The sequence below is a fragment of the Pteronotus mesoamericanus genome, unplaced genomic scaffold, assembly GCF_021234165.1.
Source record: "Pteronotus mesoamericanus isolate MK-2021 breed Mesoamerican mustached bat unplaced genomic scaffold, CSHL_Meso_final contig_164, whole genome shotgun sequence".
Taxonomy (NCBI): Eukaryota; Metazoa; Chordata; class Mammalia; order Chiroptera; family Mormoopidae; genus Pteronotus; species Pteronotus mesoamericanus.
Window position 1 is genome coordinate 4,795,753 of NW_026555065.1, and position 27,716 is coordinate 4,823,468.

Here is a 27,716-nt window from a genome sequence, read left to right on the forward strand (position 1 = left end):
ATAGCAAAGTTTTTTGGGAAAAAAAAAAGATTCAATCAAAAAAATAAAAAGGAAATAGAAGTGTTTACAATAAAACCGAATCAAGCTGGAAAAAAAAAGTTTCATATACTAAGTAGAAAGTATATATTGCAGAAGAATGCAAAGAGAAAAACCCCAGCAGAATTAAAGACCACAAGCTTACCTATCAGGCTCTTCTCAGGTGGAGGAGGGACAATGAAGCCGTTCTGAGAGTGTTTCTCCGAAAGCTTCTCATAAAGACCCAGAAAGTCACTAAATCTTCGTTTCACTGCAAACTGTCTACTTCTGAACATTGGTAAGCTTGTCTTGGGGATAGAAAAAACAGAAGGAAATTTAATTCTAAGTAAGGGATGGAGGAGTATCTTGAAAGTCATCCAGCTGACATCAAAGGAGTTTGTTTCCCAGATCCCAGTAACTTAGCCACAAGTTACATCGGAAGTAACTTGCTCCAAGGTTGAGATTCTAAAACTTTTTTTGAGCTGTAAGTCCCCTCTGGCTGTCCGGAGTCTATGGAGCCCTTCTCAGAACAATGATTTTAAGATTTTCTTTATTTATTTTTAGAGAGAGGGGAAGGGAGGGAGAAAGACAAGGAGAGAAACACCAATGTGTGGTTGTCTCTCGCATGCACCCAACTGGGGACCTGGTCCTCAACCCAGGCATGTGCCCTGTCTGGGAATTGAACTGGTGACCTTTCGGTTCACAGGCCTGCGCTAAATCCACTGAGCCAAATCATCGGCCAGGGTAGAACAATGATTTTAAGTCCATAAAATACATAGGATTATAAAAGGCAACTAATTAAATTCAAACATACAGTTTCACTCCTAGGTTAAGAACCTTTGCTCTAAGACAACCTGTTGAAGTCTAGTATAAAGCTAGAATTCTATGGTCACCTACTACCCATTCATCCTGCATTGACTTATTAAGGGTATTAGCTGCTAGAATTAGAGTGGCCGAACTAAAGACAAGACAGACTAAACAGTGCTCCTAAGGGGGAGGATCAGATAAAGTGTCTATACTGTGGACACTTTAACCCTTATGGTGTCACAGGATCTAGAACTCAGAGGCAGAGACGCCCTGGCTGGTATGGCTTGGTGGTTGTGCACTAGCCTGCGAAACAGGAGGCCGCTGGCTCGATTCTCAGTCAGGGCACACGCCTAGGTTGCAGGCCAGCGCCTGGTGGGGACGTGCGATCAATGTTTTTCTCACACACTGATGTTTCTCTCCCTTCCTTCCCCTCTCTAAAAATAAATAAATAAAATCTTAAAGAAAAAAAAGTGGCAGAGACAACATAAAGGAGACTCCTGATAAAAAAAGACTAGGCCTACATCATAATGAAAGTAATACTCACCAGATAGGCAAAATTGAAGGAGGCAGACCTTGCCAATGATTGGCAAGAAAATGTATTAATGGGGACTTTTACACACTGCTAATGGGAGTATAAACTGGTGCAAAGACTTTTTTTGAAAGTGTGTAATCCTTTTCTTCAACATTTGCATGACCCAGGGGAAGTACTCCTGGTTATATACCCTACAGAAACTCTTCTATGTGTGCACTAGGAGATATGTGCAAGAATGTTCATAGTTCGTAGCTATAAACACTGGAAACATGCCAAATATTCACCACACGAAAGCAGGTAACTATATTATGCTATAATCACACAAGGGACTAACTACAGCTACACACAACATGGATCGGTCTGAGAAATAATGCTAGCAAAGAGAGCACTATTTTCAGCATGGTAACATTTTTATGAAATTCAAGAACAAAGCAAAACAGCATACTATTTAGAGATACATATATGAAGACTTTTTTAAAATAAAGGAGAGCGGACTCAGGAGAGCAGTCACCGCCAAGGCACGGGGGAGGGGCTGTGACAGGGGCGGCATGCGGGCGGACTCAAGGGCGCTCATCTTAAGAATGGTGGTACGTTTCGGGCTTCATTTTTTATGCTTCATAACCTGCATACAACATTGTGTAAGCTCTGTATGCATTAATGTTATATAAAAAAGGAAGACCAGACCTGAGGGGCAAAAGGTTAAGGAAAGTATTGAAAGAAGCGCTATATAGAAACCTCAGAACTGACAATTTTTCAACGGGTAGCATATAGTTTGGGGCAATCCCCAAACTAGCTCTAAGCCACATAGTTCCTACAAGGGACAAGACTATATCAGATACACTCACTGCATGTCTTAACAAAACTTACAAAGTTTCACACTGAAGTGTTAGCTCTCTGGAAGAAAAGTGGAAAGGTTCAGGTGAGATTACCAAGAGGATTCAGGCTTGTTCCATCTTGAGTAAACTTGAAGGAAGATGTTGGCAAAGAAACTAAAGAAATACCCAGAAATAATCTGAATGATGACCTTCTTGGTATAGGCAGCCAAGTCTATTAACATAGTCATAAGCAGGGGCACCTGGACTCACCTGTGTTGTAACTTTGTAGGCTACATAAGCATTCATACCGTCCCCTGTGGGAGAGCAAGAAAGCAGGAGATTATTCTGTAAACCAAAGCAGTGCTAATCTTGTTAGCATTTAACCAGGAATGCTTACACAGACAGCCTGTGTAAGAATGGTATTTGTTTCATCCCCAGGCTTTATATACCATCCTAAATTCAGTTCCTACTTTGCCTCAGGGCAACCACGCATTCATGCCCGTGGATGCTGGCTGGGCCCCAGTTTGAGTTAGGTAAGAGTCAGCCCCCTGTTCAAAGCCAGGCTCCATTTATGCCCTCCACAAAGCAGCACTGGATCCTGACAATCCATTGGTTGTTACCATGCCAGTATTTGGGCTGGCTGCACACATCTGTCTAAAACCAAACAATTCCCTTGCTGTATAAAGCAGGAGGAGGAGAAGGAAGCATCTGATGTAAAAGGAAACAAGTAGTTCTACCCTAAGCTAGCTCAGGGCTTGGCTTGCTCTTTCTGAAATACTCTCAGGGCCCCCTCCATTGGTGCTGGGGGACACTGACCCCCTCATCTAGCATGTTCACCCCAAGCAAAGGGCCTTGCCGGAAAGGACTTCGGCTGCCTGATGTCACACAAAACTCCATTTCCTGGAATAACTGTTTTTCTGAAACAGCCTTTGACTGTTAAATAATTGGGGATTCAAGCAACTGTTCTTGTACTAGTGTCTTGACCTAGGCCACTTAGGGGCATTAAGGCACCATTGACCCTGAGCACCGGACTGTGGACAGATATAGCTCCACTGCTGGACTCTGGTGTCTGGGGTGGATTTCATTCCTTTTGTCCCCACCTCTCGATTCTTCCCTGCACCAAACAGGAAACCCAGGTCAACAATTACTACGTGTGCAAGCCCCTGAACTGGTGGTGCGGTGAGGGCCCAGGGAAGAAGGTGCAGCGCTGCGTTGGCAGGGCCACAGGCTGCAGCTGGTCTCGGTGAGATAGCCGGGAAAGCACGCGAAGGCGCTGGAGGTTATCGAGGAAGAGGGGGGTTGCTTTCTGTACCCCTCCGGCTCCTACCAAGAGTATGTATAAAATGAACATTATATACTAAGCTTTAGAAATGACATTGATTATTGCTGTTAGTTCTCTTCCAAACCATGCATACTGCCTAATACCACTAAGGATGCTTAACACTGATAAAAGGAAACTGGTATCTAGATTTACTTTATAGAAACAGGATTCAAAATTTCATTCACGGTTGAACAGTCATAGTCAAATATCCAAAAGGTCAATCCCATAACTTAGTGCCCTCAAGTATGGAAAGTCTAAGCACATATTCACATAAAACACAGCAGCAAAGCAGGATCTTCAGATACTTTGCTTGCCTATCAGTTCTCTCACTGAGAAAACGTGTGAGAAAAGAAATACTTTCATGTACATAGAAAGCTTAGAAGATACAGAAATGGGCTACCAATACAGCAGTTTTAAATTTACATTACTTTCCTAAATAATTTCAGAAAGTTGAAGAGAGCATATGCAAATTACCAAGACTCTAAAAAGCATGTCTTGGTAGAAGTAGGATTCTAATTTATTTAAATGTGTGTGGGAATGAGAAGCACGTGTTGAATAAACAGCCCATGCAAATAGGAAGTGTTCTTACTGAGATCAGGCCTTGAATATGAAAATGCTTTAAGAAGCTGGTTTTTTGGCATCAACATGACTAGGCATTTATACTATGGTTAAGGGGATGCAGGCTTATCATGAAAAGTGATTTGTATTTAAATAAATCTGATCCATGTGATGTTTAAATTATGGGCTGAATTTTCTAGGGTGTCCCCCTAGAAAAGATATGTTGAAAGTCCTAAACCTCAGTATTTCAGAATGTGACCTTATTTGGAAACGGTCTAAATATATTCCTGCTGTTTTAATCCACACCATTCACAGTATTTTGTTACAAGAGCTCTAGGAAACTGATATACTCCCTTCCTCTCTTGGTTCAAACATCATGACTTTTAAACACTAAAACAATTTTTTACTTATAATTTACCTTATTCTGCCAAGGATTTAGAGCAGCTAATAACTAGCTTAAAATCAATGTGCTTATAGAATGTTCATGAACATTAGACAGGCAAGAGAGAATTCTAAATATGTAACCCAAAATTCTGGTCCAAAAGAATAAAAGAAACAGAAAAAAAAGTCCCGGTCCAGGCTCTGGCATGGACCACATTGTACCCGAGAGGAAAGCTACACTTTACTATTGAGCCTCAATTTCCTCGGTTGTTGGATGAGGGAATTGTACTAGAGGCTCATAAATATCTTACCAGCCCTGGCTGGTGTGGCTCAAGTGGATTGAGAGCCGGCCTGCGAACCAAAGGGTTGTGGGTGCGATTCCCAGTCTAGGGCACAGGCCTGGGGTGCGGGCCAGGTCCCCCCGGTAGGGGGAGCACAAGAGATAACCACACATTGATGTTTCCCTCTTTTTCTCTCCCTCACTTTCTCTAAAAATAAATAAATAAAATAAATATCTTATCAAAGCAACACTCTAGGAAAAAAAAAACTCAACATTTTAATGACAAACTGTTTCGGTATAAAGTCTAATTAGACTACAAATTCCTAGTTCAGAACAGACAGAAGGTTGGAAATTACATTTTTCCTGTAGACCATATAACCACCGGCCCCGTGCAGGAGAACAAGGTTGTGTATAGCACCTGCTGTCACACATGCCTGAACAAGGAGAGCTGAAGCCTGCTGCTCTCTTCTCACTAACAGCTTTCACAAGCGTGGGACACAGGAAGGCTAACCTAAAAATCCAAGTTCTGGCCACAGCGAAATATTATGCTTTCTGAAAATCTAGTTTTAACTTGACCAAGATTCAACCTGGATCTTTTAATCTTCACCTAAGGGAGATGCAGACCTCCCCTTTTCATTAGTATATCAAGAGCACATGATTAATGATATATAATAAGAATTCCAAACCTCTTGAGGGACAAATAAATTCAGTATCCCCAAATTATAGAACATGTGTTTTGGGGGAACTGAAATGGAATTTATGATTATGAAAAGGGAATAAGGAGGTCTCGTCAACTCTGTGGGAGAAGGCAATGTCTGGATTTTAAAAAAGGGATTCTAACAATATTTGATGCCTGATTTTTCTGCCTAAAGCCAAAAAAAGCCTAAATATAGTACTGGCTAACTGCTGTTCCTGGCCTTAGAGGCACAGTAAGGAGTATACTTTTACAGGAAATGTCATGATGAAATACTTTACAATGGCTAGTTCAGTCCTGGAGGTGAGCATCCAGAAGTTAGCTAACAATGCTTTCCACAGCCACATCCTAACATCACAAAACATCACAAGGAACCCCAAGTAACTTACCTATCTTCTCAGGGTCAGTTATACCAACTGTCAAATCAAACTGGTCTTCCTGTTCTTCTTCCTCTAGCTTTTAAAGAGAAAACAGTCATGAGAGTTGATATAAAAAAGGTTACTAATTTTACCCTGTATGAATCTTATACCAATATAACACCAAGATATACCCTGCCCTGGCCGGGTGACTCAATTAATTGGAGCATCATCCCATACACTAAAAGGCTGCGGGCTCAATTCCCTGTCAGGGCATATACCTAGGTTGTGGGTTTGATCCCTGGTTGCCGCGCGTACAGGAGGCAACCAACTGATGTTTTTTTCCACATTGTTTCTCTCTCTCACTCTTTCTTCCCGAAATCAATCAACATATCCTTGAGTGAGGATTACAAAAAATACATCCTTCTACATATCAATGTTCAGCTGTCTATTCCCAACAATCCTAATGAACCAACTTCCACAATTTTAAGTTGGCATCTACTCAAAGGCCTTTATTACATTTATTACCTTAAAACCTTATTTTGATCATAATGAATAAATTATTAGACTTTGGAAAATCTGTCTTTGTCAGGCTAAGGATGAAATGAAGAAAGAGACTATAATCTTGAATATGAGAGCTTCAGACACTAACATTAGTGACTGTGTTATTTTAACTTTATAACTTAACACTAAATAACATTAATAACTGTGTTATCATTTGGGTAATAGCTACTCCGCCCAGGAAACAGTGCTTTATCGGGCTCCGGCTGTCAATTAACCATCAGTGTCTTCCTCAAAAGTCACAAATGTTTATTCAAGGTTCATACTCAACTGAACTTTAGACTGGTAGCTCAGTCCTAAAACTCCAAAAAAACACAAGACCAATAGCACAGATTCTTACCTCCTCGTAGCTTTGCGGGGGCTTAGAAGAATTTGTGACTTCTTGTGCAGGAAGAGAGATAAGTGTTTTGGCTGGCACCTTCTTCTGATTATTCTGTGTGCTGTCCAGTGATAGTTCCACTGTGGCATCTAAAAATAGTATTTTATAACAAAGGTCAATAATGGGTCTTTCAGGGCTAAACTTCAGTTCTATAGGCTATGACAAGAACAATAGCAACTACTCAATATGCAGAGGTTCTCAAACGAAGAGAAGAAGAATTAAGAAATTTTTACATGGATAAAAGGGAAAGGTGATAAGGGTAGTTTAGTAGAGCAACATCTCTCATTTCTAAAAAAACTACTCAGAATTTAGGCAAGAACCAGCTATCAAGCAAAAAGACTTCACAACCAAAGTAAGTGTGCCAATTTATTTTGTCTTAGAGGTATTCCTTTGAAACCTTATATGAATCCTATTTATTCTTGTTATAATTCTTGTAAAAAAAGAAAAAGATCGGTTATTAGCTTTATAAGCCAATATGACAGAAAAGTTAAGTATACCAACAGTAAAAAAATGACATCAAAGAAGAATAAAGAAAACTGTAAACTAGAAAAAAATGGACCTAAGACACAAACACAGTAACACTTGGGAAAAGGCACTGTTTGCCACAACTGAGGATGGCACTGCTGTTTTAGGACAGTTTAAGAACTGTTCACAATTATAGTTTTAGATCATCTTGCAAAGATTGTTAATACATGTGGTCCAAAGAGGATAAAAAGACATATGTTAATATCTAAAAGTCTTTCTAGCCCTGGCTGGTGTGGCTCAGTGGATTGAGCACCAGCCTATAAACCAAAAGGGTGCTGGTTCAATTCCCAGTCAGCGCACATGCCTAGGTTGCAGGCCAGGTCCCCAACTAGGGGCATGTGAGAGGCAACTGATCGATGTTTCTCTTACACATCCATGTTTCTCTCCCTCTCTTTTACCCTCCCTTTCCCTCTCTCTAAAAATAGATAAATACAATCTTTTAAAAAAAAATCTTTGTAATCAAAATAGTTTTAAATAATAGTGCTTACGAGGCCCTGACCAGCTACCTCAGTTGGTTAGAGCATCATCTCAATATGCCAAGGTTGCTGGTTTGATCCCTGGTCAAAGCACATACAAGAAGCAACCAATGAATGCATCAATGTTTCTCTGTTTCTTTCTCTCTCTTAAAAAAAAAAAAAAAAAGTGCTTAAGAGCTGCCTTTGTCTATCTGGGAAAATCTCAGTTGAACAGAACAATTCATTTTCTAAGTGATCAAGAGAGGGTACTTTTAAAAGGGCATTATACACCATTTTTAGGCATTAACATTTTCTAGGCAAATAAAAAATGCACTTTCATCTCAGAGCAATGGAGTTACAAGTTCAAAGCCCAAACAGCACAGATTTTTTTCCCTTTTTAGTAATAAAAAAAAAACATAATATCCATTTGGGTTTGGCTTGATCAGTAGGTATTAAATTTTAGCCCTTAGGGAATTCAAAGAGAGTGGTTTCTTTTTCTTTCCTAAACTTTCATTTGGAGCCAAAATGAAACCAGAGATGGGGGTCTATAAGGTGTAACCAAATCCTAGATCAATGTTCTAATCATTAAATGTGAATCATGTCTACAAACAAGGTTGTTACACTGTTGGAATTCAGTGTCTATCAGGAAAAAAAGAGAAGGCGTAATATAAGCTGATGCTGGTGTGGGAGCACACAACAAAAATACATAATGAACATCTCTGATGGTAGGATTCTTTGAAACAAGCAACCAGCTGAAGTATGTTTAAGATATTCACATCATGCAGGCCCCACATAAATAATTAAGTTAACAACCATGTTTGCAAATAAAACAGGAGGTGCTTCTTATTTAAAACCCTTGGCTTTAAATTTAAATTTATTGGAGTGCTACTAAGAGCCTTTTGAAGAGCTGAGGATTTTCTATTGAAATTCATGTGACAAAGATGTTAAAAAACTTACATTAAAAATGCTTTTATCTCTGTACTCTTATTAAGAGTGATAGAAAAGCCTTTGGGCTCCATCAAAGAGACTGGTCATCATTAACCTAATCATGTAGAAAATATAATCACGACATTTAAATTTTCAGTGAATATCCATTCTAAAACATCTGAAAAGTTACCCAATCAAACAAAATGTCTCACTGCAAGCATTCCTTTCTGTAGATATTTTATGAGCCTTTCTTAGCAGTGAGGCAGATATTGGCTGCTTATAAAAGTAGTAGGGAAATACTGTAAATCAGAATCCTCATTAGTAATAAATATGTCCCTAATAGCCCTAGCTGGGTGGCTCAGATGGTTGGAGTGCTGTCCCGTACACCAAAAGGTTGTGGGTCTGATCCCCAGTCAGGGCACATGCCTAGGCTGTGAGTTCGATTCCCTAGTCTGGGTGCATATAGGAGGTAACCACTCAATGTTTCTCTCTCACATCGATATTTCTCTCTTCCTGTCTCCTTCCTTTCTCTCTAAAAATCAATAAACAAAGCCTCAGGTGAGGATTTAAAAAAAAAGAAAAAGTCCCTAATAAAGATCTTTTACATGTTCATGTCCATAAAATACAACCATGGAGGTAACTCAGTTACACTAAGATTTCAGTTCTTTTTATAAGGAAAGATCATATAAATGTTAAGGTCCCAAAGGTACAGAAATCTTCTTTCCAACCTGCCATAATAAAGATAATTCATTATTTTGCATTTCTCCTCCAGAAAATTTAACAACAACAAAAATCACTCAGAATGATTAGTGTGCACTTTAAGTTTCAGAGATGAAAGGAATTGGAAAATATTCTAAATCTTTATAGATCTCCTCCTAACTTCTTCCCTTTCATGTCTTTTAAATTTCCTAGCTGAATTCCAATATGAGTCTTCCCAAAATCCTACCTCCCTCCTCTCATCTCTCCCTTTCCTCACCCTTCGCCTCTTTAAGGATCCCATTCCCATGGCATTTCAACCTCTACAAAGATTCCCTTACTTCCAGTTCTTCCCTCTCACCCCAGGTAGAGTACCATGGTCCTCCAAATCGCCTCCTGGGCACTTCCATGTTTTAAATCTAAAACATCTAAAACCCAAACACATTTTCCTCTCAAAGCCAGTTTCTTTAGAATGTAGTTCTCAAAAATGTAGTACCATTTTCTTCTCAATCCTTGGACTTGAAACCTTTAACTCTGTCTTCAATCCTGATTTTTGGACATCCATTATATCTAACACAAGAATTTGCTGATTTATCTTTTGAAAAGTCTTCACCTTTTCCCTCCTACTTCCATCACCTTATTTTCGCTTTGTCATTTCATTCTCGAACTCATTTGTGAATGCCTCCTGAAGTTGCTAGTCTTTTCCCACTGCAATCTATTTTATATGATAATCCACTAAATCAGTCTTCCTAAAACATTACATTGCTCATATCACTTTCCTAATTCAAAATTGCCAATGGCTCTTCATTGGCACTAGGATGAAAATTTAACCTAATTATTACTGACATCTAAAATCTTCCTAAACTGGAAGACTTGACTTGGCTGGGGTGGTGAACACACAATACAATATACAGATAATGTATTACAGAACTGAACACCTGAAACCTATATAATTAAGAACCAATGTCACTCACATAAATTTAATTAAAAATTAAAAAAAAAAAACAAATAAAAATAAAAAATATTTGGAGACCGTTAAACCTAAAAAAATAAATAAATGAAATCCTAAACTACACTTTCAGCTCTATCTTCCATGGCTTCTCTAAGAAACCCCTGTGTTGGCCCACCATGTTTATCGACTGTCCCTCAAACGCACCTTGGACTTCCTCCCAACCATTTGCACTCTTTCTTCATTCTTCCTACATAAATTCTCCTTCTTTGAGAATCTTCTAAGGTCACTCCAGATCAGAATTTCTCAATGTGGGCACTACAAACATTTCGGCTGGATAATTCTTTGTTGTGAGGGTCTGCCCTGTGTACTACAGGGTGTTCAGCAGCATTCATGGTCTCTACCCACCAGATACTGGTAGCACTCTCAGGTGTGACGACCAAAAATGTCTCTTACTATTGCCAAATATCTTAGGGGAGGGAGGGGAAAATTACCCCGTTGAAAACAGGGCAATTCCTCTCAACAAATAATTATGGGACCTAAAATGTTAGTAATATCAAGATTAAGAAACCCCTAACCCTGGCCGGGTACCTCAGTCGGTTAGAGCGTTGTCTTAATATGCCAGGGTTACAGATTTGATCCCCAGTCAGGGCACGTAAAAGAATCAACCAATGAAAGTATAAGTGGACCAATAAATTGATGTTTCTCTTTCTCTTTCCTCTCTAAAAATCAGTAATTTAAAAAAAAAAAATGAAAAAGAAAGAAAAAAAGAAAGCCCGTTCTATATTAGTGTTTTACAAACTGCAGGTTATAGCTCATTTAATGAATTGTGAAATCAGATCAACGGATTGAGAAACAATAACAAATTTCAGACTGTACTGAAAGTAGTAATGTCAAGTCATTTAATAAAACTTGGCTCAGTTTTATACAAGTATGGATATATTTTGGATGATGACACAGAATGTATTTCTTACTATGAGTCTTGGTCATATAAGTCTAAAGATACTGCTTTAGTCTGATCTGAGGCCCCTCTAAGCTTCCATGACTTAGCATTTCTATCACTGTTCTGGCCCCATTTACATTACTGTTTAACAGTTTGTCTAACTCATGTTCTTAAGTAACTACATTTATGCCTTACTTCCTAAACCTGCAATAACCTTAAAGGCAGGGACTACATATTATGTTTGGAATCCTCCACAATCCTGTAGTTATGCTTCTAATATGTAGACATGTATTTTTTTAAATTTATTTTTTTATTGTTCAAATACAGTCGTCTCCATTTTACCGCTCCCACTTCCCCCTGCCCCACCCACCTCCACAGACATGTATTTTTAGGGGGGAGTGGGGGGGTGGTTACTTTAATTCAGTAATTTAGAAGATTCCTAGTATAAGTGTTGCATCCATACTTGCCTGCAAAGAGATCCTGTGGCTCTTGGTCCTGTTCCTCATGGATCCCATTTTCTTTGGAGCCACTGTTGATGGGAAAGGAAGTAATTCTCTTTGGAGACTGGGGCTTACTCTAAAAACAAAGAGATACTGTGAATAAGACAGTACCATTAAAAACAAACCTAGAAAGTGACTTTTTTTGAGTAAAATATTTATTTTGAATCTTAACTGAAGGCAAATGCCTCTTGATGACATTATTGGTTTCCCCTGATTAGAACCTCCTCATGGCATCTTTTGACAATTGCATAAAACTTAAATTCTTACTGTGCCTTCAAGTCTTTGGATCATTGGTCCTTTTTTTTTCCTTTCTTTTTTTAAAATTAAATTTGTTGGGGTGAAAATGGTTAATAAGATTGTATAGGTTTCAAGTGTACAATTCTATGAAAGTGACATTTAATGCATCCCTCAGTCGCTCCTACAGGTGTTTAGGAGGAGACAGGAGCATTAGTCAGCCAGTTCAATAAGCAGCAAATCAGCATTGGTGATGTAAATGCTGTCCAAGTAATCACAGAACTAAAATAAACTCGGATGTTTTAGAGTTAATTTCTAACACCATGACCTTGCCGAAATGCCCTATCCCAAAGCACATGATATGGATGCGGGTATGTGTACACAGAGATAATTTTCAAAAGAACCTGTCCAAACGCATTTCTCCTTCTCAATTGATGACCTTTATTCTCTCAAATGCTGATGGGGCACATTCTAGTGACCAGAACATGACAATGGAGCCCAGAATTTAAACTGTGATCCTGGCTCCCTTTGTGGCCTTGGCTAAACTGTTCACTGAAGCCCAGTTGTGTGGATATTACTGAACCTTCTGAGGGGCAAAAGAAGGTTTGATACTTTACATCTAATGCTATTTGTAAACATAATTTATCTTTTCATCCTTTAACTTGCACAGACACAATTTTCAACTGTACCCACCTCGGACTAGCAGAATAAAAAGTAGTCATGCTCAGCCTATTGGGCACATAGTGAAAATACAATCAGCCCATGGCTTTTATCTAAAGCTCTGGGATCAGCCACAAACAAGGGAAGGGAGAGACCCAGACCAGTCACCAGAATGAACAAAGCTGGATTGTGCAGGACATGAACAGAAGGCTGGGAATCTGGCTTCAAAAGCCATGGTGTGGTGTTGCAGGGTTTTGAAGTCAGACCCCAAGGCCAAATCAGTTAAAGACTAGACTTACGGAATCTGTTATGAAACATTTCCCTAACAAATCTGAGGGATTTTGTTCCTCAGAAACAGGCCTTTTCTGACCCAACAGAAGAAAGTGAAATAACAGATCTAGTGAGTACTGTGATGTGCCATGCAAACAGCTCCATCCCAATTCTGGGACCACCTTTATGGAAAGAAGCTGTTACCAGTACTTAGTTTTATATTAGCAAACAATGCTTCCACTGAAATTTTCCTATGTTAATACAATTTAATGAGCACTTAGTTGTACATGCTTAAATGTTTCACCAATGGTTAGAGAGGTGTCTAGCTGCTTCTACAATCTTAAAAAGCAGAGACACAAACAACAAATAATAGGGCCAAACAAAACCCATATTTCCCTTTTGCCTCACATCTTGCCAACCACCTTCCTACATATATACTTCCTTATTATAAATATTCCTGTGCTGTTGTACAGTATAGGGATCTCATAAAAAGCCACCTGGTATCTTTTAAATTCAATTTCCACTGATACCAGTCATCTATAGATGGAAATCTAGGAGATTAAAACCCAAGATAAATCAAGGATGTGTGTATGCAAGTGTAATTTACTATTAGCTCACCAGAGAAAATGAAGCAACAGGAAAAGCACAGATTAGAGCTTAGCTCTTTTAAAAAGCAACTAGAGGAACTCACTGCTGTGATATGGCGATGAATAAGGCCAGCTTTCTATTTCTGATTTACCATCTAAACTTGGAAGTTTAAAGGCAAAGAACATTTTCTAGAGCAATGCTAGAATAGCAGTCTGTCTATCTCTGTACTGATCGGAACACACAGACCCAGAGGGATGGAAATGCAGCACCACTGGAGCACAATTACCTGTCTTTCTCCCTCCACAAGACCATCATTAAGCCCAAACCATAGCTGCTTGACTAGAATTGGATGCTGCCTGTGAGAACAGAAAACTGCTTCTTAGATATCCTTTGGGACTCCATCCCAAAAACTGCTCAGCGCTGAGTTCTAAGAAAGCTGAAGATGTTAGATTGATTACTATACTTACTACTCTAATCTTTCCTCTATTAATTCTTTTCTATGTACTAATCTTCTGTGTATATAAAACTTTGTTTTCACCCCATCTGAGCATTTTTTTTTCATGTCAGTAAGAGTTCTACAAAAATCCCTACTCTTAAGTGACTTAGCTCTCTATTGTACGGAGTATACCACAACATAGTCATTTTCCTAATGATCTATGGACATTTAGACAGTTTCCAGGTTTCTTTTATCATTACAAATAATGATGTGATGTCCATTCATATATATTTATATTTATTTATATTCATATATATTTATATATATATATAAATCTCCACATCTGATTATTTACTTGGGATGGGCTCTTAAGTAGAATTATTGGACATAAAAATTTCAAAGGCTTTGCTAAGCTGCCTTTCAGAAAAACCACCACCAGCTTACATCCCCCTCTCTTCCCCCAGCAATGTATAAAAGTACTGCACCCACAGCAACATTAAGCATTCTCATTTTTTTCTTTTAAGAAACAATTTGCCAGGTTTCCACACATTTGCTGGCCATCCATTAAGCATTCTCTCTTTTAAGCAATATTTGCCAACATTAAGCATTCTCTCTTTTAAGAAATATTTGCCAGGTTTCCACATATTTACTGGCTGTATCAGCTGATTTCTCAAAAGAGACTTTGCAGACTAGAAGGGAGTGGCAGGAATATTCGAAGTCATGAAAAGCAGGGGCCTACAGCCAAGACTGCTCTACTCAGCAAAGATACTATTTAGAATCAGAGGGCACATAAAGAGCTTCCCAGACAAGAGAAAATAAGAGTTCATCATCACCAAACCATTATTATATGAAATGTTAAAGGGACTTGTTTAAGAAAAAGATCAAAACTATGAACAATAAAATGGCAAAAAATACATATCAACAAATGAACATAAAACAAACTAAGCAAACAAGAAGAACAGAGAGAATCATGGATATAGAGAGCATTTTGATGGCTGCCAGATGGGGAGGAGGCTGCAGGGGAATGGGTGACAAAATGAGGGGATTAAGAAGTACAAATAGGTAGTTACAAAATAGCCATGGGGATGTAAAGTACAGTATAGGAAATGGAGGAGCCAAAGAACTTACACGCATGACCCATGGACATGAACAACGGTGGGGGGACAGCCTGAGGGAGTGGGGGGTGCTGGGTGGAGGGGGGCAAAGGGGGAAAAAACCAGGACAACTGCAATAGCATAGTCAATAAAATATAATTTAAAAACAATGAAAGTAAATGATTGCTAAAAAACAAATAAATGAAAATAAATAAAACACTCCTGTGACTTGTCTTGATGTCCTTTGCCCATTTTTCTATGCAAAGTTAACTTTTATTAGTTAGGTGTACACTTTTCTTATAAAAGTATGTTAACCCTCCCTCTGGCATATTGTATAGCACTCCTCCCAAACTTTATCTCCGTTCACATTTGTTTTACTTTGACATTGTCAACATAAGAAACATCCAAACCTGTAGAGAATTTTTGTAAGTTTATTTGAGCCTAAACCGATGACATATGTGGGGAAGTAAGATCTCAAATGCTCCTGAGCATAACAGTTTGCAGTGTCCTTATACGAATTTGGAATTAAGGAGGGAAGGGAAGGAAGATTAATGCAGGCGGGAGAAAGCAAGGTGGGGACTAGATTACAGATTGGTTATGATTATGCGCTCTCCCCAGGGTGGTCAAGACTCTGAGGGGTATTCAAGGGTGAGCTACCCCAGATGCACAAGAACAGAATAGGGCTTGCTTAAAAATCTTTCACAAAAGAAGTTAAAGGCTGGGGACATGACTGCCAACCATTACCTACCCAGTTAGAAATTTATGATTTATTACAGCACCCTTTTTTGTCCACAATCTTACCAAATTTATTTTCAGTTGGTTGATTTGGATTGGCATGGGACAATTTCTTTAGGATTGCTAAAAAACAAAATCCCACCCAGTAAATTTAAAGATCTAGTTGACTTCACTGAATGTTTATGAACTGGGAAGAAACATCCCATCTAGAAAATAGAGGCGCTCAGAGGAGTTGTGCAAAATGGAAGGTTTTAATGGCAGGAGGGTAGGGCAAGGAATCATTAGCAAAAGAAAAGTATTGTTTCAGGCCAGGTCATCAGCTTTTTGAGGGAAGGGAACCTGACAGAGGTTTTATCAGGCAGATCACCTCACTAGTGCTAACCAGGAAATTTCACATTGATTGACTGTTCAAAGGTCACATTTCTGAGGGAGCCCTTGGGAACTATTGGTGGGAATGCACACTGGTGCAGCCACTGTGAAAAACAGTATGTACTTTCCTAAAAAAATTGCCTTATGACTCAGTGATTCTACTTCTGTATATATATCTGAAGAAACCCAAAACACTAATTTGAAAGAATATATACACCCCTATGTTCATTCCAGCAGTATTTACAATAGCCAAGATATGGAAGCAACCCAAGTAGCCATCAGTAGATAAGTGGATAAAAAAGTTGTGGTACATATATATACTATGGAATATTGCTTGGCCATAAAAAAGGAATGAAAGCTTACCATTTGCAGCAGCATGGACTTAGAGGGTATTATGCTAAGTGAAAGAAGTCAGTCAGACAAAGACAAATACCATATGATTTCACTTATTTGTGGAATCTAAACAACAAAAACAAACAAAATTGAAACAGACTCAAAGAGAACAGACTGATGGTTACCAGAGGGGAAAGAGGTTGGGGAACTGGGGAAAAAGGTGAAAGGATTATTGTAAAGTTGTAAGTAAAACTGGTAGTTACAAAATAGTCACGAGGATGTAAAGTGCAGCATAGGGAATATAATCAGTAATATTGTAATAACTTTTGTATGGTGGTGGGTACTTGAAATACTGAGGGGAACACTTTGTAAAGTTTAGGACTGTCTAACCACTATGATGTACATCCAAAACTAATACAAAATAATATTGAATCTAAACTGTAATTGAAAAATAAAATTAATAAAAAAAATAAAGTTCGTATTTCTGGGAGAGGTGGAATCTGGAATTAAGTCTTGGTTTGCTGTCATGGGGGCAAATGGCTCCATTTTGGGTCTGTTATGTCTTTTTTATGGGGTGAAGAGTACCAAGCAAACAGTTGGCTTTGAAGCATAATACTCTCAAGCTTTATGTAAAATCAGATTCAAAAGCTGAGTAGAACTATGTTCTTGGATAAGAAGAAATGGACCCCTATTGGTGGTATCCTACGTTCACCTAGGACTGTTAGTAGAAAACTAGTCTTCCATAAGATTCCAGAGTCTATAATAGTGGCTTATGTGGATGAAAAAGGGATTCTATGAAAAGTAACCTCACAGGGCTATCTGATCATAAATTCTTACCTGGGCAGGTAATGGTGAGTAGTCATGCCTCAGGCATTTAACTTTTTTAGCAAAAGGTTTATCATTTTATCTTTGCCTTAAGCAAGCCCTATCCATTTTTCTAGTGCATCTAGGTTAACACGCTTTTCAAATAAGCATAAGCGCCCTCAAGAGAGCATATAATTTTGTGTCCAATCCCTGCTCTACTTTCTCCCACACTCATGTAATCTTCCTTACACTCCTTCCTTAACTGCAAGTGTATAAAAGACGCTGCAAAACTTTTTCTCTGGAGCATCTGAGGTGTTGCTTCCAAGCAACTGTTCAGTTTACATAAATTCTTATAAACCTTACTTTATAATCCATATTTTAAAAACCTCTTACAAGTCAGTAAGTCACAAAACTATACATGTATTTGAAAGGGGCTAAATATCAAGCAACATAAAAAATTATATTTTAAGGAAAATAGTATGTGTGTAATGCACTTAACAAAGCCAAAGCCCAGCCCTGTCTGCTTCCCTCTGCCCTCCCCACCTTGTTTTAAAAATAAAGGATGCATTCTTTCAGTTAGTGATAGGATCCTAGGCTAGGATATCCAACTCTTGCTGACTCTCCTTGACTGTTAATTCTAGCAGGTGGTTCTGCTGATAAGATGTTTGAAAGTTCAAGTGCTTCTGTTTATAATTATAACACACAGACAGCCCAATCCTTATTCTCAGAAAGGCACTAGAAAGACTGGCCAGCAAGAAAGCACTTGTGTTAAGAGCAAACAAGTATCCTTTCCCAATTACCAGCCTCAAAGCATGAGGACTAAGTTACTAACGCAATTTCCTTAGCTCAGGGAAGGACAGACCTGGACTGCTGTCCCTCAGAGCTGACAAGGCCATTCAGTAATGAAAAGTCCTGTGATTCTGGGTAACTTCCTTTTAGGTTAACTAGTTGTGACTCTTCTTCCTGTTGCTTGACTGCTCTTTGCTCCACATAGAACCCTTGTATTATGTTCAAGGGACCTCAAAAGGGTAGTACTATTAAAACTCAACTGTAGCCCTGGCTGGTGTGGCTCAATGGATTGAGCATTGGCCTACGGGCCAGGTCCCCAGCTGGGGGCGTGCAAGAGGCTACTGGTCCATGTTTCACATATTGATGTTTCTCTCCTCTTCCTCCCTCCCTCCCCTTCTCTAAAAATAAATAAATAATTAAAAAAAACCCCCAACACCCAACAAAACTCAACTGCATATATAGGTCACCCCCAAATTAAAAGCTAAGGTAACACTGCTTCAGGAGAACTAGAGTACTCGTTTTCTGATAGAAAATTAGTATAATTTAGTAAGGTAAGACAGAGCTATGAAATCGTGTGATTATACTGATGTAACAAGGTAAGGACAATTAGGAAAAAGTAAACCCCAGAAGCTGTGCCAAGGTGATAACAGGACAGTCAGAATGTCTTTTAAAAATTACCCTGGAAGACTTTGGCATGAAATGCTGCTACTTTTGCCACCTTTACTTCTAGAGAGAAATGAGCAAAGTTGGACAGTGCATTAGGTTTCTATTGCTGCTGCAACTAATTATCACAAATTTAACATCTTAAAGTGTAAACTTATTTCTTATAATTCTGTGGAAGTCAATATCGGTTTCACTGGGCTAAAATCAAGGTGTCACCAGGGCTGTGTTCCTTTGCGGAGGTTCTACAGAAAACTCCATTTCCTTGTTGGTTCTAGCTTCTAGGAGGTGCTCATATTTCTCGGTTCAGTGCTCACTTTCTCTGTCTTCAAAGCCAACAATGTAGCTTCTCTGTGGCTCCCCTCCCGCACCAAAGGTAGTCAATCATCTTCTGTAGTCATTCTCTGAGTCCTCCATTTTTAAAAAATTTTTATTTTGTATCCTCACCCAAGGACATGGCCATTGATTCTAGAGAGAGGGAAAAGGCGGTAGAGAGAGAGAGAGAGGGAGACAAACATTGACTCACTGCCTCTCATATTCACTCTGACCAGGACCAAACCTGCACCCTAGGTATGTGCCCTGACTGGGAATTGAATCCGAGACCCTCTGGTTCACAGGATGAAGCTCCAACCAACCAGAGCACACAAGGGCTCTGGCTCTTTCATTTCTAAAGAATCCTTGTGATTACAATGGACCCAGGCAATCCAAGGTAATTTCCCTCCCTTAAGGGCAGCTGATTAGCAACCTTTATCCCTCTTTGCTTTTGAACTAACACAAAGGTTCCAGATTTAGGACAAGGGTATTTCTGTCTGGAAGGGGACAATTATTTTGCCTATTATAAGCAGTAACTCCTCTCCCACACCATGCTTCAGGAATGGCACACATGCACTGCACTAAAAGCTTCTGTGCTTGTGACACTCACTGTCTACTGGATTTGGGCATAGCCACATCTTACTCTACAAGCTTGGTTAAGTATTTGACTAACCCAAATGACTTCACAACATTACCCCTCCTTATACCTTAAGGAGTTAAAGAAGGGTTCCTTATCCTGAGATCCATGAGCCACAGAATTCTGGAGGGGTCTATAAACTTGGGAATAAAACTATAACTTCATTTTCACTAACCTGTAACTGAAATTCAGCATTTTCTTCAGTTACAAAAATAGGCAGTAAGCTGCCCTGGCTGGTATGGCTCAGTTCCCAGTCAAGGCACATGCCTGGGTTGCAGGCCAGGTCCCCATTAGGGGGCGCGCGAGAGGCAACCACATGATGTTTCTCTTTCTTTCTCCCTTCCCCTTTGTCTAAAAAATATAGGTAGTAAGCCACAGTAGTAATAGCAGTACCTGAGATATTAATAGAAATCAGACATTTTATATGATATTATAGTCGTTATAAACCTCAAAATATCATTTATGCTAATTTCTACTTTAACATTACGGGAGTAATTAGACCTATCCCTATGGTCGTCTTATTTAAAGCCTCAAAAAAGCTCACGTTACTCATATAAAATTGTTTTAACATTTTGATAACTGCATTTTAGTGTAATTGGCTTCCTTTGTAATCTTATGTAGTATACATTTAAAGACATTATTCTGAGAAGAGATCCACAGGCTTCACTGGACTGCTAATGGGTCCATGACAAAAAAAAAAAAAAGAGAATCTCTGAGGTAGAGGAACTAATGAAAATAGTAAAGGGGGAGCTAGAAGGGTGAGGAAAATGACCTCGAAGCTCACCCTTGAACAAGGTAGGGGAAACCATGGGCAAGCCCATCAGAGACCTCAAAGTAGAAGGGCATACACATCACAATGTACCAAAATTTAGCTACTCACATGCTACTGAATTCTCTGATGCAATTTTCCTACTGAACTTTTGGGGCCTCAAACTACTATAACTTAATAGGGCCCAGAAAACTGCAGAAGGATCAGAGCACTAATGGGTACATTAACTTTTAATCTGAAAAAGCAAATCAAGTTCAAATCTGCTCTCAAAGCAGGAAGAAGCCCCAGCTGTCCATTTGACTAAGCAAAGGATAAGACAAAAAGTTGAGCAACAGGCTTTTCCGGGGGATGAAATACTTCATGGCTACTTGCTCTAAGTATCTACTACTCATGTTTTATTTAAGCCAAGTTACTCAACAGCACTGAGAAGCTCTGAGGACCTTCTCAGAAGGGAGAGAAATTAAAAGTACTCTTTTTCCTTTCTCCCCTCCCAACCAAAGAAATCACAAAGATCAGGCAAGGGAGCAGCAACTCCCTACAGACACCAGAAATCTGAGTATCTCATACGCTCCAAACTTAAATTTTAAATAATTTTTACATTGGGTTCTCATTAGTGTTTTTTAAAAAGTTTTCTCAGCCTGCTTCCTCCAAAAGTGGTTTGTAACTATGTTTATTAGCTTTTCCTCCATTATTCTGAGAGCTAGGTAAACTGCTAGTACTATTCTATGATCAAATCAACGTGCCCTTGCTAGTGTGTCTCAATTGGTTGGAACATTGCCCAGTAAAGCAAAAGGTCATGGATTCAATTCCTGGCCAGGGCAAATGCTAGGTTGTGGGTTCAGTCCCTGGTCGGGGGTGTAAGGGTGACAACTGATTGATGTTTTTCTCTCACATTGATGTTTCTCTTCCTCCCTTCCCCTCTCTAAAATCAATAAGCAGGTCTTCTGGTGAGGATTAAAAGAGAAAAACTGATCTATGTACTTCAGGAAAACCTGAACTTCTTAGGAGTAAAACTTGTCTATGATTTGAGCTGAGGATTAAAATGAATCTTTGTGTATAACACCAGATGCTGACTTTTTCAAGAACGTTTGTATCAGACCTGTGTGGAAAATGTGGGATTTTAACTTACGATCTTTTGACTAGATCTGACCACCTCTAATGACATTAGCTCTAAAAATAAGTGTTTGAGACAATACGCCTACAGAAAATACTATACACCAGAGGGACACATACCCATGATTTACTAATATAAGTTGTAAGTGACTACGCCATTAACTAAACAACTTAAGCAATAACCCTTTGTTTAAAAATGCTATTATGTAGATTAACTTTCAGCTGGTTAAGAACAGAGAAGAGATAGTATCAAGAGACTTACTTGTAAACGTATCTTTGGGAACAGCCATCATTTTGCAGAACAGAGAATTAAAGTATTAACCAACAAACTATTAATCTCCTTAGGGTTTTTAATAAAGTTACCAAATTCTGTCCAGATATAAAGAAGTTATCCTATAAACACACAAACAGGAAATATATTGGTTTTTAAAAAGAGCTGAGATGGGATTACAAAATGGTGCAACTGCTGTGGGAAATGGCATGGAGGTTCCTCAAAAAATTAAAATAGACCTACCATATGACCTAGCAATCCCACTTCTGGGCATACACCCAAACGAATTGGAAAGCAGGGTTTTGAGGAGCTACCTGCACATCCATGTTCACAGTAGCACTATTCACAATAGCCAAGAGGTAGAAGCAACCCACATGTTCACTGAAAATGAGTGGATAAACAAAATGTGGTATATATTCATATATGATGGAATACTATTCAGCCTTAAAAAAGAAGGAAACTGATGCATGCTACAACATGGATGAATCTTGAGGACATTATGCTAAGTGAAATAAACCAGTTACAAAAAAATAAATACTGCATGATTCCACTTACATGAGGTTATCTAATGTAGTCGAATTCATATACAGGGTAAAATGGTGGCTACCAGGTGCTGAAGGGAGAAGGGAAAGGGGAGGTACTGTTTAATGGGTATGGTTTCAGAAATGCAAGATGAAGAAGTTCTGGAGATGGGAATTTGTTTAAAAAAATGTGAATATACTTAATACTACTGAACTGTAAAATTAAAAATGATGATAAATTTTGATAATGATGATAAAATATGATATATTCAAAAAATGTGAATATACTTACTACCTAACTGTAAAATTAAAAATGATAGATGATAAATTTTGTGGTTTTCACCATAATTAAAAAGGAAAAAAAAAGCTGATTTGTTGTCCCTCAGGATATCTGTTATATTGATCATAGATGTAGGGCTGGATTCTAAAAATACTATGTCCCTCCTGTCTAAATGTTAAACACCAGTGGGCATATGTAAATAATTTTTTTTTCATTCACCCAAGCACATTTTTTATTGCTTTTAGAGAGAGGGGAAGAGGGTGGAAGGGAGTGGGAGGGAGGGAGAGAAAGGGAGAAACATTGACTGGATGCCTCCCATACACGCCCCTATGAGGGATGGAACAAGCAACCTAGGTATGTGCCCTGACCAGGGATCAAACTTGCACCCTTCGGTTTACAGTGTGCTACTCCAACCAACTGGGCCACACTGGCCTAATAATTCTTGATTAATCAAATGCTAACTATTTAATGTATGACTTTTCACATTCCCTGCTATTACTTCCTTATCTTATTTCTTTTTTCTGGCTATTTCTCTAATTACTGGGGTTTCAATTCAAGGATAAGAGCAGTGGGAAAAAGTTCAAATTAGTCTAATACATCATCAAAAGAAGTTACCAAAACCTGAAATGAGGATATCATATAACTGTTTTCTTCCCTCCTCTCAGCATGAGAAGGGCCTCCACTGTTCTCCCTTTATTTATGTATTTATTTTTATTTTTTGATTTTGAGAGTATGTTTATTAAAGCTGGGGACAGTGAAACAAGAAAAGGCGTAGGACAGAAGCAACAGGAGAGAGCCTAGGCGGGGCTGCTTTGGTTCCCCAGAGACTTTATTGGAGAGAAGCGAGCCCTGCTGTTGGCTCCCTGGGAAGTAGAAGTCATAGTGACAAGGTGGGGCTGCTGCTGACTTACTAAAAAGAGAAAAGGGGACCTTGGAGACAGGTTCAGGGGGTTAGCGCTGGATGCGCGGCCACTGCCCATTGCTCCCCCTGTTGCAAGTCTCATGGGGAGACCTATACTTCAGGAGATGCCTGCCTGAGAGGGAAGAAAAGTGTGGGCCTGCTCCCAGGAGGGAGGGGCTCTGCCTGTATTTATAGGGCAAATCTAATTGTGGTCCTGGCATATTGCTAAAGAGATGGGTAGGAAAGAAATCCTGGGAAGGCAAATAACGAATCTGCTTCACTTCCATCATTTAGGTTTAGAAGTATGCAAATAAGACCAGTGATGTTAAATGAGGTATAAAAGTATGTATGTCATTTAATAGTTTTTTAACATAATAATTTTAAGAACTGGGAGAGTCAAAAGAACAGCTCCAATTTAATCTAGTTTTATTAGAGAAAAAATAATCCTATCCCAGAACTAGGAAAATTTTAACTAAAAAGATACATATTCACATCAAAGATTCAAATAACATATTTAGATTTTAGATCTTTTTATTTATAGGCCCACAAGGTAAGAGGCAGAAAGACATGGTCTTCAGTAGTCTTAAGAATCACACCTTCCACAAGCTGGTTTTCAGTCTTAAAGCAATGACTTCATATTCATTTTAATAATTCTTTGAACTCCAGTTTCTCCTTGTAGATTCTGAGATGCATTATCATCATAGGCTGCCCTTTTGATTATAAATCAAACTACATTTTTATTACGAAATTAACAAAGCCTCTTGGGCTGTAAAAGAGAGCAGATGGAATGACTAACAGCAGCAGCTGTTACATCAATATTCAGAAAATTACACGCATACCATAAATGAGTTTTAAGTTTTTTATGCCTCACTTCCCAATTCTTTAATGTTCCTCTCTTTGCCTCTAACACGCAGCAAAACACAATATGAAGATAAGTTAAATCAGTAAGATATCTACTTTGATGACTTCTAGCTAATCAAATCAATTTCATGAGTTTGATTTTGACAAAACATATTAACCATTTTGGTTAATATGTTAATCAGTTTTAATCAATTTAACTTTGTAATCCATGATGAGATTTCGTGGATTTTTGATTAAGTAATTTCAGGTTACAAAATGCTCAATTGTCTTAAGTATTAATACAGGTATATATTCTAATTCAATCCTCATAAAAAACACTGAGGTAAATACTATTATTATTTACATTTTGTAGGTGTGAGGAAACTATACAAAGTAATTAAGTACCTTGCCCAAGGTTAAGCCAGGAAATAAAAGAGTCTGGATTTAATTCATACTTCAAAGCCCATGCTCCTACTTACTTTATTCTTCATTGTTGTTTCTTAAGATACAGAAGCAATGCAATCCTGTATCTTCTCCCATTGGCTCACAACTAAAGCATGTATTAAAATATAATTTGTATTTAATAGTTATTTAACAAGAAATTCACAGATGGGGGTCTTGGCTTCCTGAAGATTAACAGCAGGGCAGGCAGCACAAAAAATGGCTTACAAGTGGCATTTTAGTTTCCTCAGCAACTCATTTTTCCTGAATCAAAAATCTAAAAAATAATTATGCTTTATGTGGTACAACAAGGTCATTCTAACTCCCTCCTTCTCTCTTTAGCTGGAAATTAGGCAAAGTATTTTTAGAGTCTTACAAGAGAGAAGTACTGATGCATCTGTAAAATAATATGGCTAGATCAATCTAATCATTTAACTGGAACTTTTTAAGGTAACTCTACAAAATAATTCCTCACCCTCCTGGGGTCCTTTTTTTTGGAAATAAATCATCATTTGTCAGCCCTGGCCAGGTAACTAGCTCAAGTGGTTAAAGTGTTGTCCCATATGCCAAAGTTGTGGGTTCAATCCCTGGTCAGGGCACACACAAGAAACAATCAATGAATGAATGAATAAGTGAAACAACAAGTTGATGTTTTTCTCTCTCTCCCTTCTTCTCTCTCTCCCTCTAAAAATCATTAAATAAAAAAATAAAATAAGAATTAAAAAAACAAAAACCATCATTTGTCTATGCAACCAATCATTCTCAGTGCCAGAATTTCTATTTTCAGATATTCAGTCTGAATACCTACCAACCCAGCTGTTGGAGCTGTTCTCCATGGTGTATGGGAGAATAACTAAAGGAAAAGACTAAACATTTGTTTTAAATGGCATACAGAAAGTCTAAATTAACAGCAAGAGTTATTTCTCAGGGTAACAGAGACTTCATTAAACAGTTCGACCCGTTATATTAGTATCAGCATATGCTTTTTGAGCTGGGATTATGGACTCAATTCCTGAATACAATACAGAGAAAATTCTAATAACTGTCATAGAAGATACTTCCAAGAAACAATCTTCTTTTGAAGTGGAGGAGAAACAAACTTTCCTTGACCCTCAAGATTCTTTTGGCTGGTCAAACAATCAAATATACATGACATATGTTAACAAGAGAAAAATAGAAAAATTCAATATATACGAGAACCCTGCATATATGAGAGTCAGAGACCCCCCCCCCCCCCACACACACACAATAAGGCTCAGAGACAGAAAAGGAACATGGGTATATAAGACATCCTGAGCTGGAGATGAGGTTCGGTGCCTTGGGGGCTTCAAAGGGTTATTGCAGGATGATAAGAGCAGATGCTCAGTAAATAGAAGTTTGTCCTGTCCTACAGATAGGTCAAAAGAGGTAATCTGTTATGGGCGAGGCCTCTAATTCAAGTTTTTCTAGGTAGGGGCAAAAGTTTCTCTTGGGCTAGAGGCTAAAATTGCCTTTGGCTCAAAATAATCAGCATACCACAGAGGCACATCTTGGGGTGACTTGTTCTGAACCCCTATACTGACAAATGAGACAAGCCTGCAGCTGTTTCAGGCACATACTGCATAAAGGATTTAAAGTTGTTTTATTATTTAGTCACTCATACACTGAGCTGCTACTATGAGGAGAAGCATTACCCAAGATAGAAAGATACGTAAATTCACAGATCTAATGCTGATAAAGTTTTCAACCTGGAAAGAATTGTATGACTCAGTATTCTTACAAAACAGCCCGAAACATCTCCACTGGTTCTGGAACTGATAACTGAATTCCACATTCCACATACAATGATTAGTTTTTCCCAAAATCGAACTCTTACTAGAAACTCTTACTGGAATGGTATTACTATGGGCAACACCATTTCCTCCTCACATTTAGATATTAGCTCCCACTAAGATTACTTAGCCATTTGAATACATCCCTTTAAAAGGGACAAAGCCTGTAGTCTGTGTAGTGATTTATCTGGCAGGGCGTTTTTTTCAACAGACTCTGGCAGGATTTTCCTAGAGATCAGGAGTCAAACTAACGCTTATAAAATAAACCAACATCGAGAAAGGCCCTTTGGTAATTACAGGTAAGTGTTGAGCTAACGAACAAATTTGTGGGCGGGTCACTATCCTGGGCTACTCCAGATAACATTATTCGTCGCCAGAGCAGTAAGGCGAGTGGGAAGACTACACCCCATGCGCTAATCTTGACTTGCAAGAAACCACCAGCAAAACAGCTCCGTGGGTGCGTTCGGTCACTACAAGGCAGGGCCAAACGCCGGCCTCGGCAACTCTTCGCAGTCAGGGACTCGGCGGAGAAGCCACCACAGCCCTTACTCCTCACTGTCCGCCCGGGGGCCGGGAAGCCAGGTCCTACGTCTCGGCATTCGTCTAGCATCCCCAAACCACGATTGCCGTCACCAATGCAAGGTCTCGTTTGGTCCACTCTGCCCAGCCTCTCCGACCCTCACTGAGACTTTCTTCCCTTTTGGGGCACCCGCTTGCCCCCTGGCCGCCCCTATAGGAGAGAACTCACGGCCGCCGCGGCGCCGGTGAAGATATCCTCCCCTTCGGTGTCGCTGTCCCCAGCCTCGGGTTCTGAACCCCCGGCCGCCCCTTCGGACTCCGGCTCCAGGCCAGGGAAAGGAGGAGGGAGTCTTTCCGAAGCGCTACAGCCACCACCACCCGACGCCATCTTCCCACACCCGCGGCGGAAGCCGCAACAACAACTTTATAGAGAGAAAACGCCGCGAGCAAATCGTTCCAGCGGAGCGAGGAGTGGGATGGCCCTGACCAACCCTGAGGCTCGGGCGGGGGCGGGGCTGGCTCGAGGCCGCCGCCTAGCAAATCTGAGCCCCGGATCGTGATTCTTAGATCTTAATCAAGAGGGCAAAGGGGCAGAAAAGGAGGAGCTAGGGGCTGCTCAGGTTGGCAGGGCACTT

The 27,716-nt window shown here is 39.2% G+C and overlaps 1 protein-coding gene across 1 annotated transcript in view; it reads right to left on the reverse strand.

The window, feature by feature from the left end:
• SNX1 (sorting nexin 1) overlaps window positions 1–27,484 on the reverse strand; it is a 36,877-nt gene extending 9,393 nt beyond the window's left edge. The window contains exons 1-6 of the mRNA XM_054565297.1: window positions 27,311–27,484; window positions 11,662–11,770; window positions 6,661–6,788; window positions 5,793–5,859; window positions 2,440–2,483; window positions 182–323 (exon numbers count right to left, since the gene is read on the reverse strand). Of these exons, the coding sequence (XP_054421272.1) occupies window positions 182–323; window positions 2,440–2,483; window positions 5,793–5,859; window positions 6,661–6,788; window positions 11,662–11,770; window positions 27,311–27,469 (649 nt within the window). The 5' untranslated portion in view covers window positions 27,470–27,484. The remainder of the gene's footprint in view (window positions 1–181; window positions 324–2,439; window positions 2,484–5,792; window positions 5,860–6,660; window positions 6,789–11,661; window positions 11,771–27,310) is intronic.
• Window positions 27,485–27,716: the final 232 nt, after the last annotated feature.